General features: G+C 40.5%; 1 protein-coding gene across 6 annotated transcripts; it reads right to left on the bottom strand.

The window, feature by feature from the left end:
• Positions 1-3: 3 nt before the first annotated feature.
• On the bottom strand, positions 4-16,229 carry dync1i2a (dynein, cytoplasmic 1, intermediate chain 2a). 6 transcript variants are annotated; one of them, XM_044011997.1, is made up of 17 exons: positions 16,136-16,229; positions 14,833-14,950; positions 13,989-14,103; positions 12,910-12,988; positions 11,814-11,903; positions 11,374-11,489; positions 6,741-6,827; positions 6,440-6,602; positions 6,246-6,345; positions 5,339-5,464; positions 4,008-4,154; positions 3,803-3,916; positions 3,150-3,283; positions 1,816-1,960; positions 1,395-1,535; positions 1,115-1,240; positions 4-881 (listed from the first exon to the last, which is right to left on the bottom strand). In XM_044011997.1, exons 2-17 carry the CDS (start codon positions 14,938-14,940, stop codon positions 768-770), a joined length of 1,905 nt encoding a protein of 634 aa, XP_043867932.1. In that variant the 5' UTR covers positions 14,941-14,950; positions 16,136-16,229; the 3' UTR covers positions 4-767. The 6 variants fall into 6 exon arrangements, with proteins under 6 accessions (XP_043867932.1, XP_043867941.1, XP_043867949.1 ...); XM_044012006.1 differs by having other exon boundaries at positions 6,440-6,599; XM_044012014.1 differs by having other exon boundaries at positions 11,844-11,903.
• Between the last annotated feature and the right edge of the window lie 134 nt (positions 16,230-16,363).

Below are 16,363 nucleotides of genomic sequence, written 5' to 3'. Positions count from 1 at the left end.
AAATAATTTAAATGTATTTATTGTATTTTATTGAAATAAATCATTCAAAGTGTTTCTATTGTGTGAAAAGTACATTCTCCCTTTGGACACCAAGCTTCTGAGATTCTCCAGGAAACAAACTGACGGATAAGAAAATCACTGAGCATTAACAGCATAGAGGATTTTCCAATTATCTCTGGTCTAACCAGCAGCACTGATTAAGTGGACACTGGGTACTGATATAACAATATAGAAGTAAAAATACATTTGGATTTTGGACATTTCAGTTTATACAAACAAGCGAGGTCTACAGGAAGAGATGACAGCACAGGCTACAGCTGTGAGATGTTTACATTCTTGGATTTTTAAAGACGTGATGGCTTCAGTTTGACTTTGGTGGAAATCATCTGCATGTTGTCTGATGAACATGTCAAGTTGAGCACCTACACAATTTGGCTTAAAAACTCATAACTGAGGCTAATGTTAAACATGCTGTAAATAAAGACGCTAAGGTGAGCTCAAAATGAAAAATTAAGGCATCTGGTTGAAAATAAGAAAACTGTACTTTCTGTCATGTTAGTGTCTGAGGCTGATAGCCCTGTGGAGTCTTGTGTGACTCCAAGGAAGACTGGTCCAGCGAACTGACAAGTTGTACAGCTAAGGTACAAGAAATCTTAACACGTCCACACTGCTTTCTGATCATTACTCCATATTTTCCTCCAATCAAAACGGGGCTGATACCGCACCACCCACTGGTCCCTTAAGCTTTTGTGTCCATGGCGATAAGATCAAGCAGCCAAGCGCTGAGCTGCCAGTTCTTCTGCATCATCCCTATTCTCATTGATCTCTGCCAGTGTGTGAACAAAACGGGTCCACTCGTCATTTCGTGGAACTGCAATTTGCTGTGGAGAGGCATTATTAAAATTTCAAACACAGTATTCGACAGTGGCAAAGGATCACACGTTGGTTCACATCTTAATGTTAAATCCTTAAGACTATAAGACTGTAATTAATCACTAAAAGTACTGATAATAGCAGGTAAGAGGTTGAATCACATCTGCAGAAACAAGTCAAAGTGACAAAAGAGAACAATCAGAAATGGAGAGTGGTAAAATACCAAGTTGTGTGAACTCACCTCTCCAACATCATATACAAGAACTTGTCCATCAGAGTCTCCGACAGCAATTTCTCTGCCAGAAGGAGCCCATCTGACCCTGTTGAGGGCTGGGTTACCCTGCACTGTGCTGCTGGCAGTGGGGACCTGAAACAAAGTCACCACAGATTCACAATCAGAGGAGAGGGAACATGCTCGACTGTCTCTAAAGTAGATAATCTCTTAAAGGGATTTGAGGGCTACTCTAAAGAGGATAGACCAAAGTCTTAAGAGGTCAAAGAAAACAGGTATTATTAAGTACCTCTGTGTCATTGTTGAGGTTCCACAGGTCCAGGTGTCCGACGCCATCCACGCAAGCAAACAGAGCGGGGTGAATTGGTGACCACATGACATCATAAACATAGTCCGAGTTATCTTCAAATGAGTACAAGGGTTTGTTGTTCTGCAGTTACGAGAAAAGAGAAAAGGATTAAGCAGAAATTTGAATCTATTTAGTTGGCATACGTTCATGTTGTGCTCAAACAATGACTGCAAATGCTAACATAACTTAATATACCTATGTATAGATATAGACCAAATATTACAGCAACAGAGCTGCTAACATTTCCTTGTAAAATTAGAGAAACTACTTTTGGGTAAACAGCATTTGGAACAGTGCTTCTTCTGTTTTGTACACGTGGAGGAATCTTTTCAAACTCAGAAAAATAAGTCTCAGTGTGTACCTTTGTGCTCCACAGCTTGACGGTCCAATCGAACGAGGAGGTGACAAACAGGTGGGAGAAGTCCAGAGGCCCCGCAGCTGTGTGGCAGTGGATCCCTGTGATTGGGCCGTGGTGGCCCTCAAACATCTCACTGATGCCTGCTTTGCTGTAGAGCACACACATCCAGTTGAGTGTAAAGGTATAGACAACATGGACTGCACAATGGATCTAATTTTAGGGCAGCAGATATTGCACAAGGCAGGAAGAGAACAAACAAACAAACAAAAATAAACTCTTTCGGTAATAAATGGGTGGTACATGAAGCACAATGTTACAACAAAAGCAATAAACACAGACAGCCCACTGCTGGATGTATTAATATTGATCATGTACTTATATTACTGTTGGGGTTTTCTAAAAATTCGTTTTTAAAACATTCAAATATGCAAAGAATAATGTTGCTGCCACCTACAAATTAGGTAGTCATTGGAGTAATTAATTAATACAATCATTGAAATAAAAAAAAACTATAAATATAATAAATATCTTTAAAAAAAAAAAAAAATGTTTTATAATAAAACAACAAACTTATATCATGTGCTTTATTACCAGCAGGGTGGCAAAAGAGCCTGCAACCCCTCAACCACATGTTGCAGAGCTGTTAACCAACTGAGGCTCTGATAATTAACGTACAGAGGTAAATACCCAGCATGAGTGATGCTTATGCATTATTAACTGCGATGAGAGTATCATACCATTGTAAATGAGGTGGAAAATTATTCCCCCAATTACAGAGGTGATTCTGCTGTGCAAAACATAGCAACTATCCCCTCTCTGTGGTCTCCGGGCATACTGCAGGACATTTTAGTGTGGCGCTAATGTGCTACTCAGTGACAGCTCTGATTTAGGCCACGTTTCTCTGCCGAGGACATCAATTGAAAAAAAGCCGTCGCAGTCTCTTAAATGAGAACATTGTGGGATGAACTGCACCTTTAATTCTCCCGAGCATGACTGACTGTAAACAAACTCTCTACTGACAGAAACATACTGAAGGAGAGAAGAAAAAAAAAAAACGGATGGTGGGGAAAAAATGATTTGTTTCCTCTGCATGTGTGCCGTGTTTATGTTGAACGGCCTTTACAAACAAAACTGACAAGCGGAAAAGAAAAACAGGATGACTGGCCAGGAGTGAAACCTCAAACAGCAGGAGATCAAGTGTTGGATTTGCGTTGCACTGGGAAGTGAGTGGGCTATATTTATTTGACACATGGACCTAGGTGGGCCTAACAAGCCACCTCAGTTTCCTGGCAGTGTACGGACGGGACACGAGGGACCTCGGTTGCTTATGAACACACCTTCCATGACGACACGACATGTAGACAGAGCCGTCCTCGCTTCCCACCACGAAATTATTGACATCACCGAGAGGGAAAGACATGGAGGTGACGGCTACAGCTTTGGACTGCTTGAACACCAGCTCCATGCTGTCCTGTGCAGGGGAAGGAACATGGAACAGCATCCATTACAAGCTTCCTGCTCAGACTTTAATGTTAACACACACACACACACACACACACACACACTGCCAAGCAAAACCTATATTTGTTGAAAAAAAACACATGACAGTTTATTAATGTATAATCTAAATTCAACTAGCGCTTTTTTTTCTTTCAAAAATTGACGTCTGACAGAGGTTAAGGTCTTGGCAGCACGGATGAAATGACACGGCTAGCAAAGTCAATTTCCTTTAAAGTGAAAAATGAGGTGCAGAGGAAATAAATGTAAAGCTGAGGGGAAATAAATCGGTACTGTTCAAAGGAATACATCAAGCCAAAATGTTAGACATTTAATATGAATGGGAGGGACAAGGGAGCGAGTTGAATAAGAAAATGGAGAGACAGAAACTGGGCGAGTTTCATTAAACATTAACAGCCATTACACTTTATGATTAAACATTTAATCCTACGTAATTCATCGTCATTAAGAAGACAGCAAGTATGTATGATACCTGTGGCTGTGAAAGCATGTCCAGACTCCAGGAACACATCTTTCCATCAGTGGAGATGCTAATCAGGTTGTGGGCATTCTGTGTGCCCACCACATTCACGCAGTAAACTGGGTGCTGTAGAGAGGAGGACAGAGAAGAGAACATTTGGTCTTAAACTGTATTTTCATTCTGTACAATTCAACTTATTTTCAGTCGTTTACTGTACCGTATGTGCGGCTGCAGACAGTGGAGTCCTCTGCACAGGGGTCCTCTTATTGCTTCGGTTGTCCCAAAGTACAATCTGCCCTGAATATGTGCCCCCCACCACAACGTTAGGGTGGAACTTGGCAAACGCAGCCGACATAACCGCAGACTGCCAGGAAGGGCCAAGAGTGGAGAAGAGGAAAGGCAATATTTAGTTTCACAATGTTTATAGTGGCACAGCCTGGTGACAAGTCTAAATTCATGTGACATCACGCCGCGTACAGTTATGCAATAATGCCCATGTCAAACATGTCATCGAGAACAAGAGACTTCTCCAAGATCAATGATGCAAAAACCTCACAATCGTTTTCTAATCTCCTTTTCACATTGCACACACTTCATCATATTGGCTTTTCTCTGCATTTCCTGTCTGTATACGTGCAAAATTGGCCCAAACTTAGAAATACAACGGGAAAATAATTGTCAGATTAATAGGGAAAAAAGAAAACAGAAGAACTTAAATAGAAGAAATTGAATGAGAGAGAAAAAAAATCAAGTCAAAATAACTATTTTCTACTAATGTAACTGAACACAATGCAGATCTGTATTTAATACTTAATTAAAGTTGCCAGTTACTGGAACATAACAAGAAAACACCCATTAATTTCTTGTACTTAAGCTCTATATTGTTAACAAAACAAAACGTGAAGCTTTTAATAACAGTTAGATAATGATTTGATTCATGGGTCTTATTATTTGATATCATGTATAATTTTTTGTAAACTTAAATTTTATCAACTAAAAACGAGTTGGAAGCCACGTAAAAAAAATTACATTCACACTTCTGTTCAGTTTTATTCATCTGAGCAGTGCGCCTGCATCTACATCCGCTCTGGAGGCAGCCACATGTGGTTCTACTCAACTTGTCTTGGTGAAGGAGCCTCGGGGCAGGCATTATAATAAGGCTGGGCAGAGCGGAGGAGCACTGCTGCTGCTCTCCCTGCTAGTTTGTCTGAACACAGGGGCCTTGTTTAGATGTACATGATAACCAGCCCTGCCGCATACACTTAATCCCACTGCAGTGCTTGGACTCCATTCAGCTCCTGCACCACAGGTCTTCTCTGGCGCCTCAAGAACATGTGTTTGTAGACAGATGTGGTGGAGGTGGATGCCAGCACGGAGAACACACGATGCAGATGAAGGCAGTAGGGGTGAGGGGCTAAGCAGTGGGCAGGGAGGCTGAGCAAACAGGGACTGGTTGGCAGAGTTCCATGCTTGGTCATGGAAGAAGCCACCCATGAGGGAAAGGGGAGGAGTGGGAGAAGTAAAACAGAGAAGAATTGCTTTTGGTACCTGACAATGAAAGACATACTCCGGTGTAGCCTTCTTGTACTTCATGTTCCACACTAATGCCACGCCATCTGGTTCATGAGGAGCATCCTCGTTGTTGTTGTATGAGGCGAGCAAAAGTTCGGGATACTGATGACAGAAAAATAAAAAAAATCAGCCAAAATTTGGAGGCGGCTTGCAGACATGCCCTTCAGGCTTGGCTCCATGTGGACAAGTTTGCATGCACTGTGTGGCGCTGCTGAATGCCTTTAAGACAGAGTAACACTTTCCTCAAGATTTATGGCTCATTTAAGTCAACCAGTCCTCTAAAAACTTTAGTAAATTACCCCACTATTTTAAATAATTATTTTAACTAAAAGTTGCAGTTTTGAAAGTGCTCAGAAGCACTAAACTAAAACAGAGCAGCTCATTGAGAAGTGAAGTGCAGATAATTAATAAAGAAACAGCATCCAGATGTAAATAAACCATTAACCTCAGCTCCTTCTAATACTTAATCTGAGGTTCTTGCTTTGTAAATCAATAATTACAATGTTGGATGTTGCTCTGAGCAAGTGAATACTGTGCACTAAATGTTGCCGTTCAATCACTGTCAAAAGTCATTGCAGAATCATGCATTAAATGACCTTGGACACCAGAGGAAACAAATCATTATGGCCTCCACCTAAGTGACAATTTGTATGGGACATAAGTTACTTTTCCTCAGGGAGTTGTGGCTAAAAGTCAATGCTGTCAAACTCAAGCTATGTAATCATAAAGCATTACGGCTGTGCAAAGCTAAGTTGTTTTAACAGCCATTTAGCACCACATGTGCATATTACTTTCATTTTAGCACCAACACAGCGCAAATTCATTGTTAGGGCAGAGATTTTAATACTTCTAAATAATAAAAGAGCTATAAAAAGAAAATAACCTGGGGTGACCAGTCGAGACAGGTTACAGTACGGTGCTTGGACCAGCGCTCATCCATGAACTGCCTGTTAAGAGAGAGCTTGGCTCCAGCCTGGATTTCACTGAGGAAAAACAAAGCACCACAAATCAATAAAAAATACAAAAAGACAACAAAACTATTTTAAGTTGGGGGTTTGGGGGCTATCCAATCATTACCCCTCCTTCTCCTCCAGGTCACGGCCACTGTAGTCAAAGAAGAGGTCCACATGCTCCGATAGAGCCCGCTCAATAATGCGTGTGCTGTGGTCAAAGAAATTCACAAACTCCTCTGAATGCAGGATCTGGAGTTTTTCCTCCTCTGTTAGCTCGTGGATTGCTGCTAGAAAAGGAAACGTTGATAATGATGCACTGTTTTACAGGAACAGAAACCTCTTCATAACTTCCATGCACAACGATAAATGAAATTGTAAAGTATCTTTAAAAATTGAAGTGGCTCAATCTTGCTGGTATGAAGCACCTTCCTCTTCTTCTTTCTGGTCCAGTTTCTCAATCGGTGTCTCGACTACCGGTTGAGGAGGAACAATTTCTTCTTCCTCTTCTTCCTCTGTCGATCAAAAAATGGAATTTGGTTAAATCTGACAAAACAGTTTAGATGTACTAACAGAACATTTTCCCAATAGAAGAACGTAAATTATTTTGTTTATGAAATCCATGTTGTCAAAACATCAAGCATAATCAAAAAACAAAACCAAACTAAGTAAGTAACAATTTTCACAAAACAGACAATCGTGCCTCCAGCCAGACCTTTCATACTTTCTAGTCACTACGTCTTCCATCTCTATTATTTTCCTCTTTCTATAAAAGCTTCACTCGGTGAATATCGACACAGCAATAGACTGGATTTTGTATCTCTGCGTTGCATTTTTTTTGTTTGTCAGCACAATGTCGCCTTTCAGAAAGAACCTGCTCCTCTAAAGCAGGGAAGTTTGTCATTTGTGTTGAAGGGACACAGCACAGCGGGTGTGTTGTTGTCATAGGGACCCGTGTCTTTCCCAACTGTTAATGAGACTCCAGCCATTCAATAGAGACTTGAGCTGTCAGTGTAGCCATTTCCTCTGTGTTGCAGTAGTAGGTTGCCCCCTTCTAGGCCACGGGGCAGCGGGGCAGAGGGTGTGAAACAGCTGCCAGGGTCCAGCCCATTGGTGTGGCCAGAAGACGGCATGGTGCAAAAGCAGATGGTGATGCTGGGATTGTCTCGTGCTCTTCAGAGGTGGCATAGGGATGGCACAGAGGTTTTCCGCCTGGCTGCCCCGAGACAAGCTTCTCCCTGAACGGCAAGCCTATGCAATTACCATCCCAGCAGGAGGTCCTGCGACTGCTATTCAACCTCAGAGAATGTACAAGAAAATACAGGCCAGACCAGCTGGCAAACTGCACACCGGTTCTACCTAAAAGAAGATGGACTTCCTCTTTCAAAACACATGTCTTAGAGACAGTGTAAGGCTTACGCTTTCAATGTAAAAAAAAAAAAAGGAAAAAAGCAGGACAAAACAGATTCATGAGGAGAGGGGAAATACTTGTCTGGTTCTTACAGGCGTTTATCTTAGTATGAACCTTATAGTTAATCTAGGATGACAGCACCACATGCCAGAATTTCCTTCCTACTGAGATAATCTAAATGATAATGTCATCTGTCACTTTGTCCATAAACTGATTTATCTCCTTTCTCACATGAAGGTTTGGGGAAGAAGGTTATTGGGTGCACTGATGAGTTTACAGAACTGGGTTGATGAAACAAGCCATTTCAATGTGCGGCCATACTCTGCAACCAACAAGAGAAGGTTAAAATCTTTCCTTTCAAGGGCCTCAATCAGGCTTAAAGGAAAACAGTAATCACTGTCTTTCAGATAGTCCCGGCCGTGCTCGTCAGCCCCCTTTCGTGGTGAGGCAGCCAGAGCAATCAACCTGCCAGGCATTAGGAGCGGATAGACAATCTGAAAATAAAGGGTATAATGCACCTGCCAGCCAAAATGGCCATTTGGAGAAAAGCTAGTGATCCTGGTGACCCCGCTGGGGATGTACAGGGGGGCAGTTGTGCTTGGCGAGGGTTGGTGGAGGATGAAAGAGGAGGGGGGTTGCATTTAACAGAATTCACCCGAATCACCGATGTCCTATACACTGACACCTCCTCTCAAAGCAGGCCCAATTATGGCTTTTGTACCACTTAAGGAATAAAAGCTTTTCTGGGGGGAGTCAGACAGAGAGGGGGGAGGGGGGAGTAATCACAGGTCTTAGTCAATGGACAATATATTAATGCAAACACAGCATGTGGCCAGTGATGTACAACTATTAAACTAAATGACCTTTGCTCTTCGCTGCAGGTGTCTTCCACTTTGTATACGTCCTGCCAGACCAAGGATCCGACTTCAGCACGTGCAAGAGCAGTTTTCTCTGCCAGATAAAAGGCCAATAATGAAACCACCCAAGGCAAACCTCTACCGGTGTAAATAAATACACAGCACAACAATTACGTGCAATGTCATTTCTTTCCTACAACTGAGAATATCCCCCACTTTTAAAAACGACGATCAATCATTTCCAAGTTATACAATGTCATAATCTGTGACAGCAGCAAATTAATATTATGATAACATTGTCTGGTGATCTGTGTTATACGCAACTCCGATGACACTGAGGTCTAAAGATCAAAAGCAACGGTCAGCCACAAATGTGTAAGAACTCAAACTATATAATCATACAATGAAAAACAGAAAATATTCAAAGTTTCTCCTAAATATATTGCTGCTTTATCAAAGTGGGACACAATAGATATTTAACAGTGCTCATCATCAAGAGCACAAGAGAGCTGACCACTGTTACAAGTGGCTCTTGAAACAAGAAAGCCATTAAGGGCTATTGTGATTAAAAGTTTTAACCTGCCTTTGAATCCATGGTGATTAAAACAATCACATTCAATTAAATACTAGATTTACAAAACCCCTCCACATACATATTCCTAACAAGCCGTTTGTACCACCCACCCACACCCCTCTCCCGTCAACCTCCAATAATATCTTACTCCATAATAACTGCCTCTTGTTGAGGAGTGCATACGGACTCTTCATATTAACTACTAGAGCAACTGGTAATACAGTGGAGGGTCCACAGACATTCACCTGTCTGATGGCTTAAATCAATACAATTTCTGCTTGTTTGATCTTGACTACCTTTGGATTGAGGATATTGCTGCTCATCTGTCCAGTTTCATGTATCACTGCACTTTTGTCTTTGCTAACATTTGATATTGAGGAGAGATTCCCCTCATAAGGTGTTCTGAATCTGTCCTGCACAGTGTGTATCTTTTGTTGTTAAATTAAATAAATAAATAAACCACAAATCAGACCAATGATTCAAAAACTATTGAGGTAAAAGGCGTCTGTATTGTCCAAAGGTAACAAACATGAATGAATGAGATTTCAGAGCACACTACGTTAAGAAACACTGTCTAGTACATCTTTTGTGGTAGAACGTAAACCTAGTGTCCCCATCACCAACAAACAAATAATAGAAAAATAAAAATGCATTCTCCTTGACTGCTCATGTGGTCTTTCTTTCACCTCACTAGTGCAGGTGGTGATGCACACACACACAAAAAAAAAACTTCCAATCTTCCACTCTTTTCTCCAACATGTCTTGCACATGCTGAGCGAACCCTTGGTTTGCAGCGACTGGGGCACGGCCACTGCTCCTTCTAATGCCACCGCCTGCTGACCTTGAGAGTGCTGCACTGTTGCCTCCTTTTGATAACACGATAAATCACTCAATCACAGAACAGGCCTGACGCCACCCCACACATCAAAAATGCACCAAGGGGAGCAGGCTGGAAGGGGATGCCGTCTCATCGAGTGCCAGGAGTGATGGTGTGAAAATGCACAATGTCACTGACTGTGTTTTGTTATGTGCCTGTTCAGTGAAGGGAGAAGACAGGGAAGCGAGGGAGTTGATGAAATGATTACATAGTGGCAGAGAGGGGAAGGGGGCCTCGTGTTGAACAGCTGGCACAAACCATCGTTGTTTAACACAGTTTTACAATGCTCAGTAGAGTCAGGAGTAAAGAGTGACAAGGAACAGAGGAATGCTCTTCATCCCTCACTAGTTCTGCTCACAGTTTTCAACAAAATCATACAATTTCATCTTACGCACACTGCACGCCACCTCAAAATATTCTACACATCACCTGACCACTTAAGAGACCTGCAATCAGAACACTGCTAAAAATCCTTACTAGGCTTTTTAAGAATGCTTAGAGGACTGTGTTAGCTGATGCTAATAAATTGTGAAATCAGCTAAAAAAAGAAAAACGATGGACTCATTCCAGTAGCTGTTATTTAGTAAACAGTCAAATATTTTCTCTATTAATCCATTTGGTGTTATCATCCAAAAATGTCAGAAAACATTGAAAAATGTTGATTAATGTTTCCCAAAGCTCAAAATGTGGATTTAAACAATCAATTTCTTATATGGAGCAAAACAACCAGAAAATCACATTTAGACAGTGAAGAATCATAGAACTTATTTATTTAAAGGATCAGGATTTTTATCTATTTTAATCGTCCACTTTTTGGTATTCGATTAATCGGTTTGGATATGAAATAATTAAAAGAAATTCTGCAACTTAAATGTGAATATAGCTCCATATATATATACATATATACATATACATATACATACACACATATGTATACATATATATATACACATATATATATATACATATATATACATATATATATATATATACATATATATATACACATATATATATATATATGTATACATGTACTTGTTGTAGAGCTGCACATGGGGCTCGGAGAAGTCGAGACGGCCTCAATTTAATCCTCTGCTCTGACTACTTATGTTTCCTGGGCCTCATTTTTCCTTCACTTTCATCTTGGTGCTCGGTTAAATCAAATCCCTTCCACTTGTTACCAGAATCCGCTTGTATGCTCACACAGCTCACACCACCTTTGCAAAAATGTGCAATTTTCATGCAGCAAAATAAAACTTGCCAGCAAAGACACTACACATGCACACATAACATTTGAATGGATGTTTGGAGGCTGACCTGTTCAACATTACGTGGGACTCACCTTCTTTTTGCTGGGTCATGACAGGTGTCTGGGTCTCTTTTGTGTAAGACACAGTTTCACGTGGAGGGAAGTCCACTTGTGTGACTTTGGCCATCCCCAATTTTGGAGTTGTTCTCCTAAAAGCACAGAGCAACATCAACACAAAATAATATTTTTCACTAAAAATATAATTAATTTTTTACACTATACTACTAAAAGTATTCTCTCCTGTTTGTGGAACACTTCACACCTACTTGCAAATTGACTCTTGTGCTGAATAAAGTAAGTAAATGAGTGTTTAATGGGATGGACTTCATATTAGTTTAACAGCCACTGTAAATTCATTAAAAAGGATTTGATTGACCAAACGTGCATGCACCATTCCATTGTTTGCCTGTATAAACCCACTTGACAATGAGTACAAGGTAATCATGCCATAGATTAAGAGAAGGGAAAATGACCAGGAAAGGAGAGAAGAGAGTGTCCAGTACCCCAGCTCAGATTCAGAGTGAAGTTGAAGGGTGGACGGGTCAGAGTCCCAGTGCAGAGTCCTGGTTAGTGTCACAGCACAAGGCGCCATTAGTGAGAAAGACAAGCAAGCACAAATGAGTAGAGGAAATAAAGGTAGCTGTATGGCACACAACATGCGGATTCGATCCAAGATCCACAAATCAAATTAGCAAGTTCACTTTTGCTGTAGTTTTTCCAAATCAAAACAAGCCTGACTCAGTCAGCACAACACTTAAACAACACATTAAACATATCTGCTTAAAATGCATGGGCACACAGGTCTCCTTAGTGGGATGTGGGGTGTAATGTGCAGCCTGTGGGGCTTATACAGCCTGAACTGTGTCACAGCAAAAGAGTGTTGTGTAGACAGAGAGAGAAGGAGAAAGAGAAAGAAAGAGAGAGAGAGAGAGAGAGAGAGAGAGACAGAGACAGAGACAGAGACAGAGACAGAGCAAGAGAGAGAGGACCCTCAGGGGGAAAACATGACCTCCATGTGTGTAGGAAATGGCCATACTGGTGAGGGAAATGAGTCAACACATAGAGGGAACAGCTCCCTGAGCCTGATGGGACACTGGGGGAGCATGGATTTCGGCACAGGGAAGGGGCTCTAATTAGGGGTTAAGAAGTCCCCCAGGCATCAAAGCAGCCTGCCGTTTTATTGTTCATTTAGAAACGTCCTAATTCAACGGCACACAATTTAAATAAACACACATTCAACATCATTCACTGTAATGGAATGAAACTCACTTGCTTTCCTTATAATCAGACTTTACATATGTTCATGACCCAACCCTCTTACAGTCATTTTTTTTTTATTTTGCTTAATTAAAACATTTGATTGGATTGATAAGCTGTGGCATGGACACCACATTTTTCCCCCCTGTTGACATAAGCATAGCTGAGCACCAAAAAAGAACACACATTTTTGAAGAGATATGCAAGTGGAAAACTTATACATAAGGACATTTCTTTTTTTGGCTTTGTTCTGGAAGTGGGGACAATCTTTATCATTGAAACATGTGCACGTGTGTATGTGTGTGTTTATACCTGGGTCCCGCAGCTCCATCAGAGTCCTGGCTCCCTGCCTCACTTGGCGTGTTGGCAGTTGGGGATGTAGGAGGAGGGACTACACATTGACACATACAATTATGATCTGTTACCATGTAAAAATGACAAGATATTCACAACAGCACAACAAATACATCCGGGCTGCCGTGGCAGAATTGCTGTTTCAAATGTTGGACAAATATTATCAAATGTGGTGAAGTGATTTCCTCCCAGCCATAATATGACTGAGCATGTTAAAATGTGTGTAAACTGTTGACATGAGCAGCAAAGCTGGCTTTATATACAAGTCTGCAACAAAACAAGCCATGTCGAGATCAAAACACACTAAAGGAATCAAGGATTAGTTACACACTGTAACACAATTACAGTGAGTTTGTCTTTATTAATTTTGAATAAATGTTATAATAAATAAAATGGACAGACTTTTATACAAACACAAAAAATATGACACCTCTCTTTAAATTTGTTTCCATATTATGGAAACAAATTTGCTGCAAGGCCTATCAAGGATGTTGTCTAGATCTCTACTGCCACCTGCTGTTGGAAAAATTAAAGTGCTCCAAAAATCCAGTCCTGCATGGACTCATGGATAAAGCACCAGAAATTCATCTTAATCAATTGATGGGAGACTTTTTTGGGGACAAAAATGTTGGCTCTGTGCTTTAATGTGTGGGTGTAGCTGCTTGTTGTTCCAGTTGCTGCTTATGCATCCATACCTGACCTGGTGTACAGTATAAAAAATTACCCTTATTGTTCAAGTTATTCTACTAGGATAACACAAAGTTATTATAATTAATATCTGGCTAAATATAAGCTGCAGTCAATGACTGGCTGTTTGTATGTGACCACTTCTGCTTCTGAACCTGCCGTCTTCCGTTTGGCCTCTAGCATGATCACATGATTGAGTGGATTATCTATCATGTGATAGATTTGACAAATAAAGAACACTTACTGTGAGCCATACAAATCACATTGGTATGAATGGATTTGTATTGCTACTGCTTTTTTCTGCATTTGACGTTTCATATTGAATATCACTAAAAACTAGAATAACATACCGACAGGAACATCTGAAGTTATGCCCATACTCTGTAGCAGGGCTTCTGCATCACGCCTCTTCTTCTCCAGGTCTGACTCTTCTTGCTGAATTGCAGCATCTTTCAACTGGTCAGCCTAGAAAAATAACAGTGCATCACAAATATGCACATTACAAAACAGTGCCCTGAACTTCAGTATGTACCACTAATGTGTTCTAAGGACATGATAAATGAAGTGATCAGACAAGAGATGATAATATCAGTTTGTTCATGATCATAACTGGAGCAGATAATAATACTCTGTAATACACATTTCCAATCATATTATCAATACTACTGTTTCTGTTCTTTAAAAGATTGCCTGAGAACTTACAATCAGCCTGCCACATGTGTACTGTCACTTTTTCTGATTTATAGTTTGCAGAGACCTGCCCAACCCAAAACACTAACCACCAAATTCATTACACCATACTAGACAGTAATATAACTAGCATCAGATATAAGCACATTTCAAGTGAAGCAAGAAAGAGCTCCTCTTCACAAAAACACATTAAAAAAATCAGTATCTTCTCTAGATATAATTAAAGGGAGCTTTAAAACATAAAACCAATAACAAATTACTGATTAGTTAGAAATGATGATTGTATGATTACTATACCAACTTTCTATTAGGTTTTTGTGAAAGACCTGATCAATATTTATGCTTATGGTGAACTGCTTTGGCCATATAGACAGAGGCTATGATTTCTCGATGAAATGAAAACCTGAACCATTAAAAATTGAGCCATTAATGTATAATGTGATTATTGTCCCCATTCCCTGTTGTATTCAGTATTGGTGAACATTCAAACAGTGTTTTGTATACCTCTTTCTTCTTGCGTTCCTCCTCCTTCCTTTTCTTCTCCTCTCTAATCTGTGCCAAACGTTGCTTCTTCCTCTCAAGCTCTGCTTTCAGCTCACTCTTGTCAGACATGATGCCACAACTGTGAACCAACAACACATATTGTTAATCTTGAGATTTACATCTATGAGGAGCTAAATGGCAATTCAGTTTATACTTCCCATATGTGAAATAAACAGGAAAAAAAAGTCTATTATTGTCTACTCAAGAAAATAAGTAGACAGCTTCTCATGTTCCAATTTGTGATTAGTTGTGTGTTTTTTCATTGTTTTTCTGACTCTATACATATTTTAGTCTTGTCTTTGTATGATGAATTGCCAAATAAACTAATTTGAAAATGTGGTATTTTCTAGATGTGATGGTCTTCATGGCCTCTCTCTCATTCACGCACACTTTCATAGAGCACTGTATATAGTACAGCTGTCAGGAGCAACGTGGGGGTTAAGTGTCTTGCCAAGAGACGTGTACGTGTAATATACAAAAGCAGAGGGGAGTCTGTGCTATAAAGTCGATACTCAGTAACAGTCTTCTGACAGCTGATTCTCTCAGCATCAGCACCTTCTAGCATACTTCTATCAATGAGATTCATTTTGCAGGTGGAGCAGCATCCAACGGTGTTTTTCTCTGCAGCTGGATAAGTTCGATGTGTTAAGTGTGAACGCAAACACTTACATTTTCAGCTTAATGCTCAGATAAACCCGTTGTCCAGTCAGTGAACCTACACAGAGCCTGCCCCACCCTAGTGCTAAAAAGACTATTCTCACTCGGATAGCTTTGAGCGGGGACGTTTAACTCCTTTCAATCCCCTCGCTCTGGCCGTTTGTTTAGTGTGATATCAAAGTACAACTGTGTTTCATCCAGCCACCATAAATAATGTTACCCAGCCACGCCACGGATTCAAAGAAAATATAATGGAATCCAATCGGCCTGGGTAGATGCTAACGTTAGCCATCCTTGTTTTGATGGTCATCCCTGTTATAGAGCATTTAGATTAAAACATACCCTCTCACCAAGTTGAGTTAAATGTACTTTCTTGTTTTAAAATGTCTTATTACACATATGAATGGTTTGCATCGTGCATGCGACCCATTAGTTACAACTAGAAATGTAGCATTAGCTAAGACTATTAGCGGCTATCATCCAGCTACACTGACCAACTCTCACCAAAGCTAAAGTAAAGCTACACACGCGGTGACAAATACGGGAAAACAGTGTGATAGTCGTGTGACACTACAGAGAATGCGCATCTATTGAATGGACAACTAACCTTAAAGCCGGTTTTGGATCTGACACCGATTATACAGCCAAAACAATCGAGCTGCCAACCCAACTACAGGGGCCGGGAAATGTCAAAAAGGCTTCGCTCGCTGAAGCTGTGATTATGCTTATTCTGACGTCAAACACATGAAACACCTTTCGTTTGCTTTGGATGTTTGACCTCAGACCTGTTCACCGTTTTCACAGTTTAACAAGTGCTAATTATTTTAAGTTTATC

Source organism: Solea senegalensis, linkage group LG2 (genome assembly GCF_019176455.1).
Source record: "Solea senegalensis isolate Sse05_10M linkage group LG2, IFAPA_SoseM_1, whole genome shotgun sequence".
Classification (NCBI taxonomy): domain Eukaryota; kingdom Metazoa; phylum Chordata; class Actinopteri; order Pleuronectiformes; family Soleidae; genus Solea; species Solea senegalensis.
The sequence above is the reverse complement of the archived record's forward strand: the minus strand, read 5'-3'. Positions and strand labels throughout refer to the sequence as shown.